The sequence below is a fragment of the Vidua macroura genome, chromosome 14, assembly GCF_024509145.1.
Source record: "Vidua macroura isolate BioBank_ID:100142 chromosome 14, ASM2450914v1, whole genome shotgun sequence".
NCBI classification, from domain to species: Eukaryota; Metazoa; Chordata; class Aves; order Passeriformes; family Viduidae; genus Vidua; species Vidua macroura.
The window spans coordinates 3,622,986-3,643,358 of NC_071584.1; the positions used below are offsets into that span (position 1 = coordinate 3,622,986).

The 20,373-nt window shown below is 47.5% G+C and overlaps 1 protein-coding gene and 1 long non-coding RNA gene across 3 annotated transcripts in view; one reads left to right on the forward strand and one right to left on the reverse strand.

Moving 5' to 3' along the window:
• The window catches only part of LOC128814227 (uncharacterized), a 152,721-nt gene that overhangs the window by 122,021 nt on the left and 10,327 nt on the right, over nt 1-20,373 (forward strand). The window contains exons 4-5 of one of the 2 annotated variants that reach the window (XR_008439309.1): nt 13,526-13,771; nt 16,400-16,518. This is a non-coding gene — a long non-coding RNA (uncharacterized LOC128814227). The remainder of the gene's footprint in view (nt 1-13,525; nt 13,772-16,399; nt 16,519-20,373) is intronic. The other variant, XR_008439310.1, reaches the window with a different exon arrangement.
• LOC128814223 (vascular endothelial growth factor receptor kdr-like) overlaps nt 1-20,373 on the reverse strand; it is a 125,104-nt gene that overhangs the window by 39,478 nt on the left and 65,253 nt on the right. The window contains exons 10-12 of the mRNA XM_053989846.1: nt 16,862-17,012; nt 14,363-14,468; nt 6,519-6,627 (exon numbers count right to left, since the gene is read on the reverse strand). Coding sequence (XP_053845821.1) covers nt 6,519-6,627; nt 14,363-14,468; nt 16,862-17,012 — 366 coding nt within the window. The remainder of the gene's footprint in view (nt 1-6,518; nt 6,628-14,362; nt 14,469-16,861; nt 17,013-20,373) is intronic.

The window sequence follows — 20,373 nt, forward strand, 5'->3', positions numbered from 1 at the left end:
CATCAGTAATGGAAGAAGCCAGGTTTAATGAGGCACATTCACAGAATTCACAGAATGACTGGGTTGGAAGATACCTTCAAGATCATCAAGTCCAACCCAGCCCCAACACCTGAACTGAACCCTGGCACCCAGTGCCACATCCAGGCTTTGTTAAACACACCCAGGGATTGGGACTCCACCACCTCCCCGGGCAGCCATTCCAGAACTTTATCACTCTTTCCATCAAATTTTTTTCCTAATATCCAACGTATATTTCCCTTGGCACAGCTTGAGACTGTGTCCTCTGGTTCTGTCAATGCTGCCTGGAGGAAGAGCCCAACCCCACCCGACCACAACCACCTTTCAGGAACTGTGGAGCGTGATAAAGTCACCCCTGAGTCTCCTATTCTCCAGGATAAACACCCCCAGCTCCCTCCGTCATGGAAATGTGGAAACAGGCACTGGAGCTGGGAATTAGGGAAGTGGAAGTTCCTCTCACTGCCTAGTACTAACCTGTGCTAGTCCAGCCCTCAGCAATATAAATCAGCCCATCTCCAAGTAATGAGTTGAAAGCTTATAAATAGAAGGAGTTAATTGACTGAGAGAGTTTAATCAGGAGCTGTTTCTATCCAAGTAGATAAATGTGTTTGTGAGCTCTTCCCTTTCCACAATCAGGGCTGGAAAGTATTAATTGCAGAGGAATAAAGAAACCCATTCCCATCCCTCTGGAGCAACACCTTCTTCCCCACTGAACAGTCTCCTCAACTCTCTCTTATTCCAACTGTGCCAATATTTATTTTCATCACATGTGAATGCTGGATATTTACTTGATCACTGATGGATTAACTGATCTAATGATGTCTAAGTCCTTGAGGCCCTTATAATTAGCAGAGAAATACTCTGAGTCATGACTCTGACCTAGCCATGAAAGAGTGAGCTGTTTCTTGCTATATTTTTAGTAACTTTTCACTCCAGAAAAAAAAAAAAAAAAATCCATTTTCCTGAAGTGGCAAACTGAATCCATTTGAAAACAAGAAAAACTGAGTGGGAACGCCAGAGCCTGCCCTGCAGTAGCTGCCAGAGACCTGCAAGTAAATTGGGGCTGGAAGATACTTTATTGCCTTTGGGTTTTGTTAATTTTAGAGATCTATCCACCTGACTGAAAGTTCATGGATTCCCACAGTGATCTGGAATTATTCTGCTGTCTGTTAGGTCAGGATTTTCAAGCAACTGAGAGTTGTAAGGAACCTCTTATCAATGTTACCAGGGATGGGATCCTTGGGAGGGCTCACTCTGGGCCACCTTCTGAACAGGAACAGGTTTGCCCTAAATCTGAGACACGATTCAGTGCCAAGCTGTTGGTGAGATGCTTCCTCAAGCCAGGATGAGCAGGCTGGGACTTTGAGAGGGCCAGGACTTAAAGCAGAACAAGTGTGCACTGCACTTGCCATCTGCAAATCCCACCTGGAATCTGGCCAGGGGCTCCCACTGCAGAAAGTTCTGCAGAAGCTACAGCTGAGCAGAAATAGTGAGGCTGCCGAAATAACCAATGTGCCTTATAATAAAGCACATATTCTATAAAATACAGAGCCCTGGAGGAGCTTTCAGATATGATTAAAAAGTCTCTCTTCTTCCCAAGTCATCTGGAGTAGAACCCATGAGCTTTTGCTTCATGGTTTTTAAAGACTGGCACCAGAAATATTTCACAAAAGATCCAAAAAGAGATGAGATCCCCTCAGGCCACAGCTGTGGAAATTGTTATTTTTCTCTTCTTTCCTTGTGCTGGAGTTGCAGTTTGCTCTCTGCAGGGTGTTGTTAGGCTCAGTTGCTCTCTCTTGATGCCAGCTGTGTGCTCAGGCTGCCTTGTGTGACACTACTCCCTCTGGATGTCCTGTGCTTCCAATATGCCCAAATCCTGCTTCTCAACACAGGGGAAATGTCTGAGGCCACCCAGACCTCCCCACACAGGCAAACTGAGAGCCAGTGAGAACACTGGGCTGTGGCACGAGCAGCATTTCACATCTCCTGAATCTCTCCAGCCAAATCATGGAACAAGTGCTGCATCCCTTGGGATAAGCCTGCCTTGGGCATGGCACAGCTTGGGCTGCAGCATTTTGGTGTAAATTCCCAATGAATGGGATGTGTCCATTCCCAAGCCCTGAGTTTTGAAGGATGCTCCATATTTTTGCTTTGTTGCTGGACTTGAAAGTTGCCAGGGTTTTTTTTTTTTTTTCTACCAACTTAACATTCTGGGAGCAGAGGCCTGGCTTGTTTTTCTTATCATTCCTTCTCCTGATATTTTTTATTTAGCATTTTGAATATTTTTAGCCGGAACCTGTGCTATTCTCTCCCATCTTGTTTGCCTTTCAAGCAGCTCTTTCAGCTCCAATAGAATATTCATTAATTTTCATTGCAGTGGAAGGAAAAAGAGAGGAAAAAAGAAGTTGCTCTGCTCTATCTTTTCATGCTGTCCTCTCTCTTTTCTCCTCCTACCTGAATTATCAGGGGAGTGAGTGCAGCTTGGAGTTACATTTCAAGTCAGTTCATCTCTCAGACAGCTTTGCTTACATAATCCTGAACCTGAGCAGTGATTAACTTCCTTTCTCTGAACAGATACTGTGTTTTAGAAGGCTCCTAATAAGTTGGCTGAAAGAATGCACCACGAGGCCTTTTCCCTTTTATCAGCAGTCACCAAACATTTGTCTCTGGTGTTGTGTTACAGCTTAGTAGCTGAGAATTTCCCTTTCCACCGCGTGGGATTCCATGGCAAAAGAGGGAAATGAGCCATTGGGGGGAGGTAAAAAGGCAGCATAAATCAAAGGCAAGGCTGGCTCCATTTGTATTTACAAGGAATTAATTGTTTTTAATTTCCTGTGCTTTGCACAATAATCTGTGTAATTCAAAACTTCTGCTCTTACCCAAATTCCAGCCCTGGGCCTGGCAGGGGGGTGCCACCAGGAACAGGGATGGAGGGAAGGGGGAGCCCCTCTATCTGGAACAGTGGTGCTTGTCAGGAATCCTGTCAACACCTTGGGAATGAGCGGTTTGGAGTGGCACAAAATCCTAGAACAGCCCAGCTCATCCATTGTTCTGCTATCTGAGAGCAGATTTTTATCTCCTGCTGGAAATGCAGTATTTTCTTTTGGTTAGAAATCTTTAACTCCATTTTTCTCAGTTGTTTTGGCAATCAGATAAACCCTTGAAAAAAGGGCTATGGTTATTATTTGTTATTTTTCTCATAATTCATTTATATTCCCAGAACATTCCGAGTTTTCAGATGGGTGGGATCCCACTTTGCTGAATGTGGTGCAGTCAGACAAAGGCTGGAATTTGATTTACTCTGGACCTGCAGCTCTGTAGAGCTGCCCTTTTCCAAGGTGCAGAGCAGAGATCAGACATTAAATGACATTAAATGACACTTGTCCATGGCAGAGAATCCCTGCAGGAGACACCAGGGCAGCTTTTCCCTGCACTGGGGAGTTTGCAGCCTGCTTGGAATGTCCTTTGGAGCTGGAGGTGTGTGGCAACACATTTTTCTCTCTCTCAGGATTTTTCATAGAGATGCACAGAGAGAAAAATGTGCTGCCGCAGAAGTGGACAATTACATCTCTGAGCATCTGATGGCTCACCCAAGGCTTAAATGGGAATTCTGGAGTCAGAGCAGGGGTGGGAAAGGCAGGCAGGGGTCAGATCTTGATTGGATTGACACAAAACAAAAATCCTGGAGTAAGAGTTGGGCCAGGACACAATGGATAAATCCCTTTAGGAGAGACTGCAGAGGGCTGCAGAGGACAGTGACAGTCAGGACATCTGCAGGAGGGGCTGTCACTGCATGATGAGATTTCTCATCACTCTGGACCCCTTATAAGGTTTGGATTCTGAGTGATCTCCAAACCCTGCTGACCCCTCATGAAATGAACTCTGCTGGCAGAGAAATGATTTAAAAATAGAGCCCAGTGCTAATTTTGGTGTCCGTGGGAGTTTTTGTGGGAGCTCTGCAGTGGAAGAACAAAATGGTTGCTGACAATTATTCCACAGGGATAAATTAATTTTTCTGAAATGAAGGTGGTGGTGGTGAAAACATCAGACTGAAGTGAGCACATCCCCAGAGAGCAGCCTGGACAGCACCTGAGGAAGCGTCCTTGGAACACTCTGGGAAAAATATCTCAACCCTGCCCCAGTGGAACAGGGATTTGAGGGAGTTCAGCCTCGGTGTCATCTTCAGATTTCTTACCAGGGAGAAGTGAGTGAAGCCCAATTCAGCCAGAAGGTCTGAAAGCAGCTCAGGGAGCAGCAGCTTGTTTGTTGGTAGGAGATAATGGGAGAGCAGGTCTTTAAAATCAACAAATTGCTGAATGAAATGAGGGGTGCCACACTTGCAGCTGCTTTGCAGAGAACTGTGAAATGCTACAAACACTTCCCAGATGCCCCAAAGTCCCACATGTTGCTCGTGTGCTCTCAAGCTCTACCCCAGTCCTCAGCTCAGCCCTGAGGTTCAACCTGCACAGAATGAACTTCCTAAAATCATAAAGTGACCAGCTCAGAGCCTTGTGCTGTTGGGCTTCCTCTGCCTGGAACCTCTCAGGCTGTCCTCTGGATGTCCCTCCACACTGAGACAGGAGAAAACTCCTGGGCAGAGTAACCTGGAGCTGCTCCAGCTGTTCCAGGTGTGAGGATGACCTGCAGAGCTGTCCCCACAGCCTGGCCCTGCTGGAGCAGCACTCAGAGAGGACCCTCCCGTGGAGGAAGCCCAGAGCAGGTCATTGCTGCTGTTCACTGCTGCAGCATGACCTAGTTTAGCTCCAGGACAGCCACATTTAGAAAGTTTTCATTCCTTTCTAATCCATAAACACAACTATTTTTAAACACAGCACTTCCAAAAGCCAGTCATGCTTGGTCAGCATTTGCCTCTTCCCCAGAATGGTGGAGACTCCCAGTTTTCCTTCTCAGGCCTGTTCACCTCCTGCTCTGCTTGGGTGAATGGAAACATTCCCACCATAACCACTGTCAGTAACTTCACCCAGTGATTCATTTCCTTCATCATTCAAACTGCATGATTAAAACACTTGTGTCTCAAAACATCGCTAGATGGATCTTCAAATAAAAAAATTTAAATATTAGCTCACCGTGGGTGGAAAAAAAAAAACCTACATAACTTTATTATTAAAATAAATCAGAGTTGTGCAAGGTGCATGGGATGATCTAACCCTTTGGATCTGACCTTAGCTCGTGGCTAATTTCTTTGGATTTAGTCACCAAGTGTGGCAGTTCTGTGTTCAGTTGGATAACCCACCCAGACATAGCAGCTGGCAGAATTCCCAGCAGGACACTCAACACTTGGAAGGGATGAGGTGTAAAATTAATAGCTGGTCTTCAGCCTGCCTTGGGCTCTTGGGGACCTCTTATACCTGAGCTGTATCTCCCAAAAATGCACCTTGAAGGGCATTTCCCTGGGTAAATGAGAGTTAGGACTTCAGGAAACATCTTTTGGAGGCTGAAAGCCTCTCCTGTCTCCTGTAACCTCTAATGGTGGTGAAATCTTTCCCCTGCATGGCTCCTGCTTCATTATTGTTGGATGGCATTTTTCTGTTGGCACATTGTGTAACTCCAGTGGGAACAGTTTGATGAGCCCTTTTTTGGCTGGAAGGATTTGAAAGGTGCTGGATTCCTTTGGAGCAATGGAGTCAACCCAGGAGGAAGGAGAGGCACAGGAGTGCAGATCCCTGCCACGAGCGAGCTCTGCCCTCCCATCTGGCTCATGGGCAAGGAACCAAGCAGTGAGAATCAGACTTTACTTTCCAGGACGCTTCTGCACTCTTTGTTCTAAAAATCGATATTTTGATGCAGATCCTGCCAGCCAACACCCACTCATCCAGAAAGTGAGCACAGAAACGTTTCAGTTTGTTCTGGGTAAGCACTTGAACAAGGCTGTCCCTGGACTCTCCTCTCTTTTTGAACTGCCATCTCTCCTGAAAGCACGATGTAGATCTTGATCTCACTCCTAAAGAATTCCTGTGCTGGAAGGTTAAGCTGATATTTGTTTGGATTTATGTTCTTTGGAGAACCTCCTCCCTGCACAAAGGGCACTGCAAAGGCCAGGCAGGGCTCCAATGTCACAGTGCCACCAGCCCTGGCTGGACCGGGCTGCATCCTGGCCTTGCTCACCTTTGTGTGGCTGCTGATTTCCTTGAAGACCAACTTTCTCCTGGCTCAGGGAGAGGCTCCAGGCCTCTGGAACACCACAAAGGCCAGAGGTTTCCTGAGGACAGCGCTCAAATGTCACCAGTGTTTCTTTAAGGCACAGAGAGAGGGACTCAGGGCTGCAGCTGCAGCTGCAAAGGGCCATTGGGGCTGATCCTGGACATGTCCAACCTGCCTTGGGTGGGGTGAGGAGCCTGGGACTGCTGGATTTGGAGTGCTCCAAAAAACAAGACACAGGGATGGCCAGGAGTCTGAACCAGCACTCAGCAGCCACGTGAGCCTCCCAAGGAGCTCAGAGCAGCAGCACCTGCCTGTGGGGAGGTGTTGGTGTTGCTTACCTGACACGTAGAAGGCGATGCTCCGCTCCTCCTCGCCCACCTTGTTGGAAGCCACGCAGTAATAGATTCCTGAGGCACTGCTGTCTTCCACGGTGAGGGTGCTCACGATCTGCCCACAAAGAGAAAACAAGGAATAGCTCTGAGGGTGACAGAGTGTGTGTGAGGGTAGAAAAGCTGTTTCTAGTTAATAATGGGTGAAAGTCCCAGACACGTGCTGCTACTTGGTTTCTGTCTCTTGTCATCTCAGCCTAGCTAATTCTCTTCCCTCCTCATTCCTAAACCTTTCCCTTTCTTTTTTTTTCCCTGTCTTACCCATGCAAAACAGGGTCCTCTTGAGAAACTGCCAAGGTCTTCATGTAACAACATCAAGCAAAAAGCTGAAGTGAAGGGCCTGGAGGATCCATCCAAACACAGTCCCACAACCATCTATTCCCTTTCCTGCTTTTCAGTTCTGGGTTATGTGGGGAATATCCACATTTTCATGGGAAGCAGGTAATTCCTGTGGATATAGTACAAAGAGTATTGCAGCATTTTGCTTTTCCCCTCAGAGAAGGGAGGGAATGAGTGGCCCCTTTGGGCTGGGAGCCCCTTGATTCCAAAACCCCTCCTTGGAGCTGCACAGGACTCGTTCAGAGAGGAAGGAAGCTCTGGAGAAGCTGCCAGTGCTGTAACACTTGGCAAATGCAGAAAGGGAGGATCATGGAGAAGGAAGAAGCACTTGTCCTGAGCTTCACCACATCAGGAAAGGAGGGGGTTCTGTCACTCCTGGGGCTGAGCTCAAACATGTCCCTAAGAACTTGAGCTCCTTTAACCTCCCAAGGCCCAGCCATGTGGCACTGCCCTGTCCCTGTCACGGTGCAGCCTCTCAGGCTCACACAGGAATATCCACAGATCCTGCCTTTAATTATTCCTTGTATTCCTTTGGAGTGTGAGCTGGAAAACAGGGCCTGAGCCACCACGACAGAGATGTGCTTGCAGGATTCCTCTGCTTCCCCTGCAGCCATTCACCTGAGGAGCTCTGAGCCCTCACATTTGGAACAAATATCACTTTCCTTGCCATCCTCTCTAGGGCCTTTGAGAATCAAAACTTATAACACCCTCTGGCCCTTTGTCCTTATCTCCAGAGAGCTCTTTGAAGTGCACAGAAGCATCTCTGGACTTTCTTTTTAATATCCTAAACTAAACTCGCACAAAACATTCCTTTACCCCTCCTAAAGCTGCCCTATGAGTGTATCTAGAGCTGTGTGGGATGAATTTTTTGAGTTATTTAAGATTTGCTGAGATCTGGCACTTTAAATCCTGCAGGGAAATGAGTTCCAAAGGTTTTGATCCCATGTGCATTTGACATTCTAATGGTGAGCATTTGCAGTAGAATAAGGGCTGCATGGAAAAGTCTTTACTTTTCATGGTAAGAATGGGGAACCCCCAAATTTAGGGGTAAAAAAGGAGAGCAGCAAAGCCAACTCCCTCTGGTGTCCAGCACAGAAAGAGCTGTGCAGTCCTGAGTGTTTTATGATGTGAAAATTGCTCTGCCTTGGCTATAAAATCAGCCTGGCCATAAAAGCAGCCTGCTCCTTCTCCTGGTGCTGGTCCTGGAGAGTGGCCCGGTGCCATGGGCTGGGAAGGAGCACATGTTCAGAGCCCTGAGCAGCACTTTGGAATTCCTGCTGAATTAGGACCAACATCTTTCTCCTCATGGCTGCTGGATCTGAGGATTTCATGTTTGGGAAGAGCAAAAGCCAATATAAATGTACGTGCTGAGGACAGGAGGGGATACATTTGGACAGCTTTTTAACAGCAATTAGTCTTCCTAAGTAACAGCTCTAGCTGGGAAGTGGAGGGTAATGCTGTAGAGCCAGGCAAAATCATAAAATATCCATTTTGGGACATGTCCAAAGTGCTAGGGGTGACACTGTGGCTCTTCTAAACACTGATGCAATGCCTCAAGCTGCTTGGTGGCCCAGAGGTAAATGCTCATGAGCACACACACAGACAGAGGCTGGTATCTCCAACTCCATAACTCAGGAAAAGTCTGGCAGGGCAGTGGGAAAATAGAGAAAAAAAAAAGAAAGGAAAAAAAAAAAAGAGCAAATAGCTATCCCGAGACCTCATTGGAGCTAATCTCAGTTGTGTCTAGATATGAAGGTGAAAAAGATGGTAAATGACAGTGGGAAACAATCTGGGGACAAATTCTTGAGGGGAAAAAAAACTACTGAGGAATAGAGAGAAAGTAATTTTCTTGCTTGGATGCTCCAGTCATTGTTGTGCACTTGGATCTTAGCTCCTTACACGCCTGAGCACCAGAGATCAGGCACTTCCCTGCCTGGACCCACAACTGGCACCTCCCAGAGCCCTCCAGACTGTGACTTCTAAACCAACAGCACCCAGCAGAGATCTGCACATGCTCCCAGAGCTGGCAATTCAGGATTTTGATTGATTTTCTTGTAAGACAAATCCTTGGAATTCTTTTGTATCAATCTTTCACTCCAGCTGTGTGCTCCTGGGTAAATCCCTGAGCCTGGGAGCCCAGTTATCTTTCCAACATCTGAAATAAAGTTCTCAGTGGTCAAACTAACCTGATCCAGGTTGGTTTGGTAGCTGAAATTTGAAATGTGTGTTTGGTCACAGTGGCAGTTTGGGATAAGGATTTTGTTCTTCTAAATGCCATCCCTAATAAAAAAATGGTTTTAACTTGAGCACCCAAACTCCCAGAATCTGGGGACCTTTAGTTGATAATGGAAAAATTCTGAGGGGATAATCCCTGTGTGTGCTTAGTCCCTGCACCTGGAGAAGTATTTTCCACTCCTGGAATCACAGCCAGGGTAGAAAAGCTTGAGACATGCTGGAGTGAGTCCAGAGGAGACCACAGAGCTGCTCCAGGGCTGGATCCCCTCTGGAGCCAAGCTGGGAGAGCTGGGGCTGCTCACCTGGAGAGGAGAGGGCTTCAGGGAGAGCTCAGAGCCCCTGCCAGGGCCTGAGGGGCTCCAGGAGAGCTGGAGAGGGACTGGGGACAGGGCATGGAGGGACAGGACACAGGGAATGGCTCCTACTGCCAGAGGGCAGGGATGGATGGGATATTGGGAATTAGGAATTTTCCCTGGGAGGGTGGGCAGGCCCTGGCACAGGGTGCCCAGAGCAGCTGTGGCTGCCCCTAGATCCCTGGCAGTGCCCAAGGCCAGGTTGGACACTGGGGCTTGGAGCAGCCTGGGACAGTGGAAGGTGTCCCTGCCATGGCAGGGGTGGCACTGGAGGGTCTCTGAGTCTCTCACACCCCAAACCCCTCTGGGATTCCATGATTAAGGCAGGCCTCACCCCTCACCCCACAGCTGCTTCTCAGAAGACCCAGAGCACAGCACTCTCTGCTGAGCTGAATAATGATTGATGTGAAACCTGCAATCGCCTTTGTGTCTCTGCACTGAAAATGCCATCGATGAACTATTTACAGCCTGGAAATGTGCAGTTTCCAGCTTCCCTGGCCCTGTGAGCAGCAGTGACATAGGGGCTGTCCCACCCTCAGCTCCTGTGCAGGCAGCGCTGGCACAAGGCTAATTAATAACAAATTATTGGCATGTCGAGACATCTTCCTAGTGGGAGCTGGATGGGATCCTGGGAGCTCACTGCATACCAAACACATCCCAGGCTGCATTGCCTGGGTTGGATTTGGAAATAAGGACTCCATTTCCTATTACTTAACCTAAAGGCCACCCAATACTGCGAGCCCAAGGAAGGGATTTTTAGCTAATAAATAATTACTAGGAAAGAATAAACTAAGTTTAAAGCTCAATAAGCAAAGGAACAAAATGACTGATTTCTGAAGAACAGCTCTGACAAGTAAATAGAGCTTGCTGCTGGGAAAACTCCTGATGGAATAGTTCAATAACGTCCATATGTAATGTTCCCAAACTGATAAAGTAAGTTATTTTAGAAGCAGCCAAATAACATTCCCCAGCCGTGCACTGTGAGTGTTTTAAGACATCTTGTAGTAAGGACAGAGCAACGAGACCTTTCTTAAGCTGGAGCCAGCATGAATTGATATCTCTTGTTATTCCTTGCTTTCTCTTCCCTTTGTCTAATCCCTCCCCACCCGAGAGCTTCAGTTAACAATCCTTCTTCTTTCACTTCGTTAGCTCTCCGTGGGCGAGGATGAGGAGTGCAAAACGTGGGTGGAAAACTTCTCAGCTGTCTGACTCTGGCAGAGCTGGGCTGGAGGTGGCTACGGGGAGATGGAATTACAGAACTTCAGCAGGGACCCTGCACAGAAAGCATTCAGCTCACTGCTAATCCATCCACTTGAGTGGCACACCACAGCACTTGTTTGCACAGCCTGACAGTCCTGCTCCAGGATTGGAGTTCATTCACTCAAAACATGCTAAAGGATGGACTGAAGATGAGTGAGGAGAGAAGGCTGGGAGCTGGCTGAGAACTTCCAGCTTTGCTCCCATCTCTGGCAGGGGGTGTTCTGTCCCTGGGAAAGGGGAGCAGCCAGTGCCTCCCTCGGAGTGAGCAGAGCTGGTGGCAGCACAGGGAGGTCAGGAAAGCTGCTGAGCTGGGGACTGGGCTAACTGGAGTTTAACTGTGGGATGGAGGAACTGATCACCCTCCAGCCCCTGGAGCAGGTGGGTAAATCATGGCTAGTCCCAAGCAATCACCACCCCCTGCTCCCTCCTCCAGTGACTGTAGATTTTTTGTTCTTTTTGTTCCTTCAGGAGGTCTACACTTGGCATTTTTTGGTCCGTTTTCTTGAGTGGTTGTGAATTTAGGAGGTCAGGAAAGACAAAGGGCCAGTTCTGTTGTCCCTGCTGCTGGCAAGGCTCTCACCGGACCCACCGAGGACAGTTCCACGTGCTCCTGTGCCTGGGCAGTGCCTGATACACCTGGGCTGATCTCCAGGGAGTGGCTGCTGTGTCCCAACCCCCTCCCTCTGCCTGTCCCCATCCCTGGCACAGCCTGGCGTGACAGCGCTGGAGAAGCTCCTGGGAGTGACAGATTTGAACAGCCTGGCTGAGCTGCTCACGCACTTCTCACCACACACATCCCACTGCTCTAATAGAGACTTTTTGTTCCTTCAGGAGGTCTAAACTTGGCATTTTTGGGTCAGTTTTCTTGAGTGGTTGTGAATTTCACCAGCAGAAACACCCACGTGGCTTGGCCACTCTCATATAGACATGAAAGGAAGAAAAGAGATGAAAAGAACCCCCCAGAGAGAGCTGAATTATGCATAAGTCTTGCTATTCCCTTCTGCTGGTCCCAAGCTCAGGCCAGTTTGTTATTTTGCTAACAGGAAAGAAAATAAAATAGCAACCTAGCTCCTTGTGACTTGAAAAGTCAGGCAATTCCTGCAGTCACGGGTGTTACACCTGGTGTGAAAAAGCAGATTCAGAGGAGCCATGCAGTGCTTTAACTCCCAAAGTGAGAAGTTCAATGTGGACTCCAAACCTCAGGGAAAATGAAACTGTCACAATGCAACTGCCTCAACCACTGTTTGACCAAAACTTCACTGAAGTGCATCATTACCTGAACCATAACCTTGTGCTTTTCCTCACAAGTGAGACTCAGGCTTAGGAAGGCAGGAGGAGGTGCAATTCACTTCTCTATCTGTGGAATACTCATGGAATAATCATGATGAGGATGATGACAGGAGAGCTCAATTTTACATGGCACTTCTGTCAGGAGATGTCTGAAGAGCTTCATGTGATCGAGGAGCACCAGGGGTTTGCTGGAAAAACCTGTGCTTGCTACCCTGCCAGCTTGCTTTGGGCAAGTTTCTGGATCTGGTGATTCCAGGGGAGTTATTCCATATTTTTAAACTCTAAACAGTTAATGCAAGTTTCCACATGTGGCTGGACCAGCTTTTATTGCCTCAGCTCCCAAGGGTGAACTCTTGGGTGCTGACAAATCCTAGAGCCCAGATGAATTCCACCTTCTGCCCAGACTCCAGTGCTCATGGGACAGCTCCATTCCCACAGGAAAATCCCCAGCCTCAGCTAACCCCAGGTTCCAAACACAGTTCCTGAAAGTTCAGGCTCCAGCATCTTTATTTTTTCATCTCCTTGGTCAATGCAGGTGAATTACTTGCTGGGATATGGTGGGAATGGCTCGGGCTGGTTCCTGACTGTTCCATTCCTGGTGGGAATAATGACTGATGAAACTCTAGGAAAAGTCTGAACACTTTTTCCTCAGACACTTTTTAAAAATTATATTCTGTAATATTAACACAGAGTCTTGAACTTCAGAAAGGGGGAAGGAGAGGAACTGTCTGCAATGTATGCAGGGAGTGAAACCTGAGATTCCTATAATTTAGTTATATTAATTTGAATAAATCTTAATCAGGACATAAGAATTAATAGGAAGCACCTCAGACTGTGTTTTCAGCCAGGCAGAAAAAGAATAAGTATACTATAAATTATAAAATTATGTAGCTCCTATCGTTAATCATGAAATATGTAAAAGCTGATTATATATATATATAATATATATGAAGACAAACAGTAGCTCTGAGAGTCTCAAAGCTCTTGTCAGCCCATGCAGCAACCAAAAAGTCTTAGAAAAAGAAGAAACTTCTTCTTTTAAGTTAAGAAACTTAAAAAAAGAAGAAAAAGAAGAAAGAAGGTAAATGTCACCAACCTCCATTTTTATGAATAATTAGCACTTTTAGGGGGTTGCTTTTACCTAAGATTCTAAAATTCTTAAAGAATACATTAAAGCCAGAGCTTAAGGGGTACTATGCCATCTAAATAAATCCAATTTATAAATATCTCCCAGCAATGGAAAAACTCAGGAATGAGAAGTGAACACTGATTTTCTCCTTCCCAGCCCAAGCTCCATGTTTTCAGAGCTCTGGTTTGGATTATGTTTGGAACTGGAAAGTCTCCCTGAGAAAGAGCAGATGGCTGAGGCACTGATCCTGCCAGATGCTGATTTAGTCTGGACCCAGTCCAGAAGAGCACTTTAGCTTTGTGCTTAACTTTAAGCACAGGACTAACTCAAGGATTCTCCCATGCTCAAAGGTGAACCAGGATTGGAACAGCAGCGTCCAGCACCCTGCAGGATCAGACACTGAACCATCTGGAACATCCACCTCCAAACCTGGAGCTGCAAACCCACTCCTGCAGCCAGCAACCCTGCAAGTCCAGCAGGAAACCCCAGCCAGAGCCCAGCAGAGCCAGGAGGCCCTGAATCCACTGCACATTCCCAGCCTGGACGTGTGGAACACCAGCCAGTGTCACCACAGGCACCTGGGGGACACTGAACAGGTAATTCCTGCTGGGATCTCTGCAGTTCACACAGGCAGGGTGATCCCAGGGCTGTTGGAAGGGGGAGCAGGCTGGGAAGTGTCCAAGGAAGCTTTTCTCTCCTTCATTGTTCCAGGGAAGTGCCTCCAACCTGAGACCTGCACACTCTGGAAATCAGAGCAGGTACCTGTGGCACTGTGACCACACACCTGGTCAGCTCCTGCTGCTGGGAGTAGAGGAAACAGGGCAGGACAAAAGGGGGGCAGGACAAAGAGGGGCAGGACAAAGGGGGACAGGACCAACAATTCTCCAAGTGTTTCATGAACTCAGAGTCCTTATCAGCGTTCACATCACGGCATCCCTCGAACTAAACCACTCTCACACTTTCTCAAGACTGAGGGAGACACAGAAGGTTTTGACCGAGAAGTCTTGGGAGAGTTTAAATAGGGTGGGTGACATCATTCCCAAACCCCAGCACTTGTAAAGAGCAGAGATCTGGGATGATCCCAGCACTGGGGAATTCCAAGCATGCAAAGAACCCTCAGCAGCTTGGGAACCATGAGCTGGGGGTGAGCATCCCCTGACATCATCCCCAGGCCATCCCACACATACCTTTGGTTTATCCCCCTGCCTCATGGGGGTGTTCTCGATGCTCCTGATCTTGTTTCCTATGACTGTGTTCTCCCAAACCACAACTTTTGGCCCCTCAGGATTGCATCTGGAGGTGGAAAAGCAGAGATGGTTCAAGGTAAGCAGGGAGGAGAACTGGAGTGAGAGAATGTCAATCTTAGGCAATAATCTTAGGTCTTAAATACTCTTAAGAACTGTTGCTGCTGGAGTATGTTACTTTGTGAAATTCCTCCATTCCTTCTCTGCAACATTTCCAAATTATTTACAAAGCACCTTGACAGGGGCAAACAAAACCAGTGCATGACCAGCAATGAACCCCCCAATCTTTGTAAAGATTAGAAATGGAAAATACTGGGCAATTAATTAAATCATGTGAGTTTTATCTGGCTAAGATAAGTTATATTTCCAAATTCAAAATGCCAATCACTCCAAACTGTGGGGAGGTGGATATTGTTGAGTGTCTGCCTGTGCTCAGCTTCCAACAGGAAGTGTGGGCTGAGGGAGTGGAATGGATAAATACTGGGATAGAACAGCAGAAGGCTCCTTTAATGCTGCACATTCCACACAAGACACTTTTCAATCTTCATTTGGGAAAGTGGGCAAGGAGCAGAGTGTGGAACACATAATGTGGAGGTCCAACTGCACCATCCAGGGCCAAAATCTTTCCTGTCTTCCTCAGCTTGGTAAGACTAAGCAGAGACACAGCTCTTCTCATTCCTATAAATGCAAAGGCTTTGAGCCCACCACGGGGTCTCAGGAGGTAAAATGGACTTTTACAGGCACTGACCAAGGGCTGATGCTGCAGAAAATCCTTCCATAAATCAGCCTTGCCTTTGCCAAAGCCACACAAAGCACAGGGGCAACACCCTGGGCCAGGGGAGGGTTTGCAGCTCTCAGAAGGGCCTAATTAGAAGATCTTGAGGGACTTCCTGCAAGGCACAATCCTGTCCTGAGGATGAAGGGGAAAAGCTCAGAGGAAGTAAAATCACATCCCAGCTCTAAGGAACAATGCTGGTGCTCAGGGATTCAAAGGGTACTGCTGAGGCAGAGTGGGGGGAGAGAAAGAGAGAGAGAGAGGAAGTCAGACAACAGAAGGAAATGGGGGCTGTGTCATTTCCCACAGGAATCCTCCCCCAGCTTCTGCTGGAGCAAGATAAGGCTGCCCCTGGGGCCAGCAGAGGCAGAGCCACTCTGCAATTGTATTTAAATTGATAAGATCAGAGAGCCAGAAAGATGCAACAAGGGTTATGTGAGGTCCTTTCCACCAGGTCACTGGTTTGGATCTGGTTGAATTCAGCACTCATGGCCAATTCTCTCCCACTAGACAGAAAGGCCTGGAAAAGATTTCGGGTCACCTCTGTGGCTTTCCTAGAGGATGCAGAACCTGTTTCCATGTGGTATTTCCACTCTGCTCTCTTTGAACCCCTCTCAAGCAGAGCCCTGTGCCTCCTGCTGCCCTGCAGTGCCCACAGAGCCATAAAATCCCTGAGGTTATTCCCTCAGGAGCAGTGAAACTGCGGGATACCTCCCTGGGGCAGGCACAGCAGGTCACTCCCAAGCTGAGGCTGGATCACCCAACATCCTTGTGCTGGACAGAACACCTGGGGAAGGATTCTCCCTGATTTTCCTGTCTCATGGCTTGCCATTCACAGCAATAAATGAGTAGAGAAAACAAGACACTATCCAGCAATTGCTTTCTAGATCTGTCTTCATTTTTTTAATGTATGGAAAATGTGATTTCATCCCTCTCACTGCAGGGAGGAGCTGACGTTGTCAGAATTGTGCAGGCTCCTGCACGTGTCCAGGGCTACCAGGGAAGTGCTGGGCATCAGCCCAGGCCTCTCTCTGCAGACCCCTCTGCTCAGGGAGCTGCAGGAGCAAAGGGAATATCTCCTTAAGCAAATCTCCAAAGGCATCCTGGTTCTCCCTGGCAGCATTGACCCAGTGACTTTGCTGCATGTTCACACCTCAGCCTGCAGCACAGAAGGGCTCCCAGTAAGACACAATTCCCTCTCCCAGTTTCAGAGACACCACAGGAGGCTGCCACAGGAGCCTGAGCCCAGCATGCACAAGTGAAGACAGCCCTTGGGAAGTGCCATGAATCCCATATGGATTTAAGGAAGCCAAGCCTTCAGCAGGTTTGTCTGGAAAAAGCTCTTGCAGGGCAAAAGGTGTGTTAGCTCTGCCCACAAATCCTGCTGGTTTTCCTTTGTCAAATAGTCACAGCATTCAACAGGGCTAGGGAAAGTCAGAGGGGCATTGCTGGTCAAGGTAAAGGAAAATTCAATGATCTTTAGTCACTTCAAACTTATTTAACACAATTCAGGTAATACACAAGGTGCACAAACACAACCAGACGCCAGCTGGGCTCAGAACCCTGGAGATCTTCACTCTGCTTGTGATTTTAGCTCAGATAATTAGGATGGAGTGGAAAGAAAACCAGACTGGAAATACTAAACAATTCATAGGGAAGTCACTTACACGGTGTCTGTGAGGCTGCAGGGCTGCCACTTCCACTCCATCCTGGGCTCGGGATTCCCACCTGCTGTGCACTGGATTTTGTGTTTGCTTCTCAATTCCACCTTCACAACCTTATCAAAATCTGTTTCCTTTTCATAGATCTTGGGTCTCTCTAAAGAAAAAAACCCACAAAATTCAAATGAGCAAATTTACATCCATAGAAGGTTTTGAAACATTTTGCTGGGAGAAGTGATGATCCAGTGAGGCTCCTGATGTTGTGGGGAATTCCCAGCAGTTCTGAAAATATTCCTTCACAGAAACAAGGGTGTTGGTTGTGGTATTTCACAAAACACGTTGCAATGCTACCACATTCATCCTAATCCCTTTCCAGTGTTGTTGGGGACCTGCTGGAAAATTCATGCCATGGAACATCTCTTGGTCACATCTTGGCTGCAGGATCAGGATCAGTCCTGGACTGTGGGCAAATGGAATTAGAGGGGTGATATCCCTTCCTGAGAGGAACCTTTTCAAGCAGCTGCTTGAAAGTCACCAGGTCCTCAGGGCTTTGGGAAAAAAACATCTTTTTCACCTGAAGTCTTTCCTTTTCTGTGTATGTGTAACATGCACTGGATGGAGGGGAGAAGAGAGTGAGGAAGGAGTGGTGTTGGGAAAACACTTGTAGAGAAATGCCAAGAAATTCTCACCAGCTACAGTGAATGCCATTAAAAATGTCACGGCATTACTCACATCTGGAGGGGCCTCAAGATCACGCCCTCAGACTGGAAATCTCTCAAGAGCAAACTTTTTGTGACACTTTCAGGGCTGCTCGTTGCCAGCAGGAAAGAAATGCTTTGTCCTGTCTCCTTCCAGCTCCCACGGGAAGGCACGAAAAGGAGACATAACGGGAAAAAAGCCCCAAAGTGAACTGAACTTTCACTAACCTCAGACAGGGTGGGTTTGAGTCTGGGGTGAAAGCACAGGCTCTTCCCTTGTGCAGACAGCTCTGCCCATCCCTGGCCATATCTCTTTGTCTACTTCTCATAACAGGAAATCAAACAGATTTATTGGTGGGGTCCCTCTGTCGGACACCCCTGTGCAGCCAAGAGGGGCTGCTCTGCACCAAGGCCTTCTGACAAGCTGGGAAGTGAATGTAGATTAGATTTCTATTTTTTGGGCTAACTTATTTTTTCTGCTGTCAGGGAGGCCCCAGATATGTAAATATGAGCTATTGCCCACCTCATCAATCTTGAGCCCTTTCCCTTTTTTTTTTTTTTTTTTTTTTTTTTAATAGTCTTTTTTTGCCTTCCAGCCCTCTTAGGAGAGGACTGATCCCATGTCTTGTTGGGACTCTTACTTGGCATTTCTCATGGTCAGGCTCTGAAAGATCTTCTGACCTCACCAGTGCCTGAAAACACATCAGTATTTCCTTCTCCACCCCATGGAAGCATTGACTGGAGTAGGTTCAGTCATGTCCCATCCTGTCATAAAACACGGGCTGTTTAAAGGACCTTCAGTAGGTCCTGATGAACATTTCCTCTGAGAAACCCAAATGCTGGCCCCTGTTTGGTGTGGCTCTCATTGAGCTGAGCCGTAGGATTCCACGGGCTTGGAGATTCCTGAGCAACTCACAGGACAAACTATTGGGACTAACGGTGAATTTCCTTCCCGAGCATCTCATTTCCCATCAATAAATTATTTCTGATCATAAAAATAATTCTGTAACTTCTCCCTGAAGGGGGAAGCACATTTTTTATTATCTTTTCAGTCTCAGATCCCATGCTTGACATGGCTGGCCTGACCTCACAAGTGTGATTTCACTTGGAGAAAGACTCCAAGTTCAGTTTGAAAGGTTACACAAGTGCTATGTGAAAGGTTACTCAAGTGTTGTTGTTTGGGCTGTAAGCACAAAGCTTTATACACTTGGGTAACTGGTGTTTGTGTGAAAGAGCATGGGGAGACAAGGACTGATCACAGTCATTGTATATCAGGACATTTTCTATATTCTTGCTTGACTGTCATTTAAACTGTCCTTCTAAAAAAGAAATAATAATTTAACTCACTCCAACTCTAACAAGAACATATATGAGCGAGGAGTGAATTCTTCATGTCACAATTATAGCACTATTAAATATGACTTGAGACCTAAAATGAGTCCAACTGATTCATCAATTGACATAGTTATTATTTATGATCAAGCAATTATTTAAATGTGAGGGGAAACGCCTCCCCGTCTATTCTTTCACATAACACAGGGTGTGGTGATTATGGGCACAAATTCAGAGACTGAAGAACTTTTCCAAGTGTCTGTGCCTTTCCCCTGCAGAAAGGGTGGTGGAGGTGGTGTTACCCTGCAGGTGACCCTGCTCACCTGTACAGGACAGGACCCTGCAGGTGACCCTGCTCACCTGTACAGAACAAGGACAGGGCTCTTCTCCATGCCCCAGTGCTCCCCTGCCCCTGCAGGGTGCTGGCCCTGGAGCACTGAGGGTTTAGTGGGTGAAAGTGGGGTTCTCTTACAGGGGATATTTCCTGGGATGAAACCTTTCCACCCCCCTGCCCACTGCCACGGCCATTTCATCTCTGACCATGCCCCTGCAGGCAGCTGAAGCTTTGCCCTTCCCCTTGCTGGGCCAAATCCTATTTACAGCAGTTGCCTCCATGGGTGATGGAAACCTGCTTTTAATAGTTTAAAAGTTCTTTAGCGTAAATTTTCATTGTCTCTGGTGGTTTGTAGTAATGCAGAGTGTATAAAAGGAATGTTAAAATCCCTATTGTGGTATACCTGCATTCTTGCCAATCTCATACCATATTTTCAGAATTCTACAGTCATGATCTTATCTGTGCTAACAGTTGTGAAGAGAACTGGTTTCTGTGGTGGGACTGACCTTTTGGATTGGCTCAGACTGGCTGGTTCCTCAGGGCTGGCACCTGCACAGTGTCCCCTGTGGATAGGCCCTCACTTCAGCCTGCAGAGGGGTTTTGAGCCCAAAGTCTGGCATCACTGAGGGTGCACCCGGCAGAGTTTCTCTCTCTCACATTTGCTCACTGAGCAGCACAGGGACTATGCACAAACCCTTAGCCCTGCTCGTGCCCAGTGTGGGCAAAGCTGGGGGTACAAATCCTCTGCCAGCACTGCCAGAGCAGCTCTTTCCATCCCTTCCTTCCCTCTCTATCCCACTGTGGCTTCCCACCCCTCCTCCCCAGGACCTGCTCCCCCCAGCCTCTCCCAGCCCTTGGCCATGGCCCTCCCCAGGCCGAGCTCTCTCAAGCAGAAGCCAAACAGACCTTAAAAGCTTTCTGGTCCCTTGCTGTGTGGGGAAGGAGGGCTGTGCAGATGGCTTTAAACATATCCAAAGAAATGGCTTTTCGTCCTCTCTGGCTCCAAGTGTGATTGTATCCCCAGCTCGCCTTGCAGAGGTGCAATTGCTGCTGTGAGAGCTGACCTGAATAACTAAAGATTTGGCTGCTGCTGCACTGGGGAATGCAATCAAAAAGCACTTCTGCTTACTGCAGGTTTCAAACTGATCAGCATT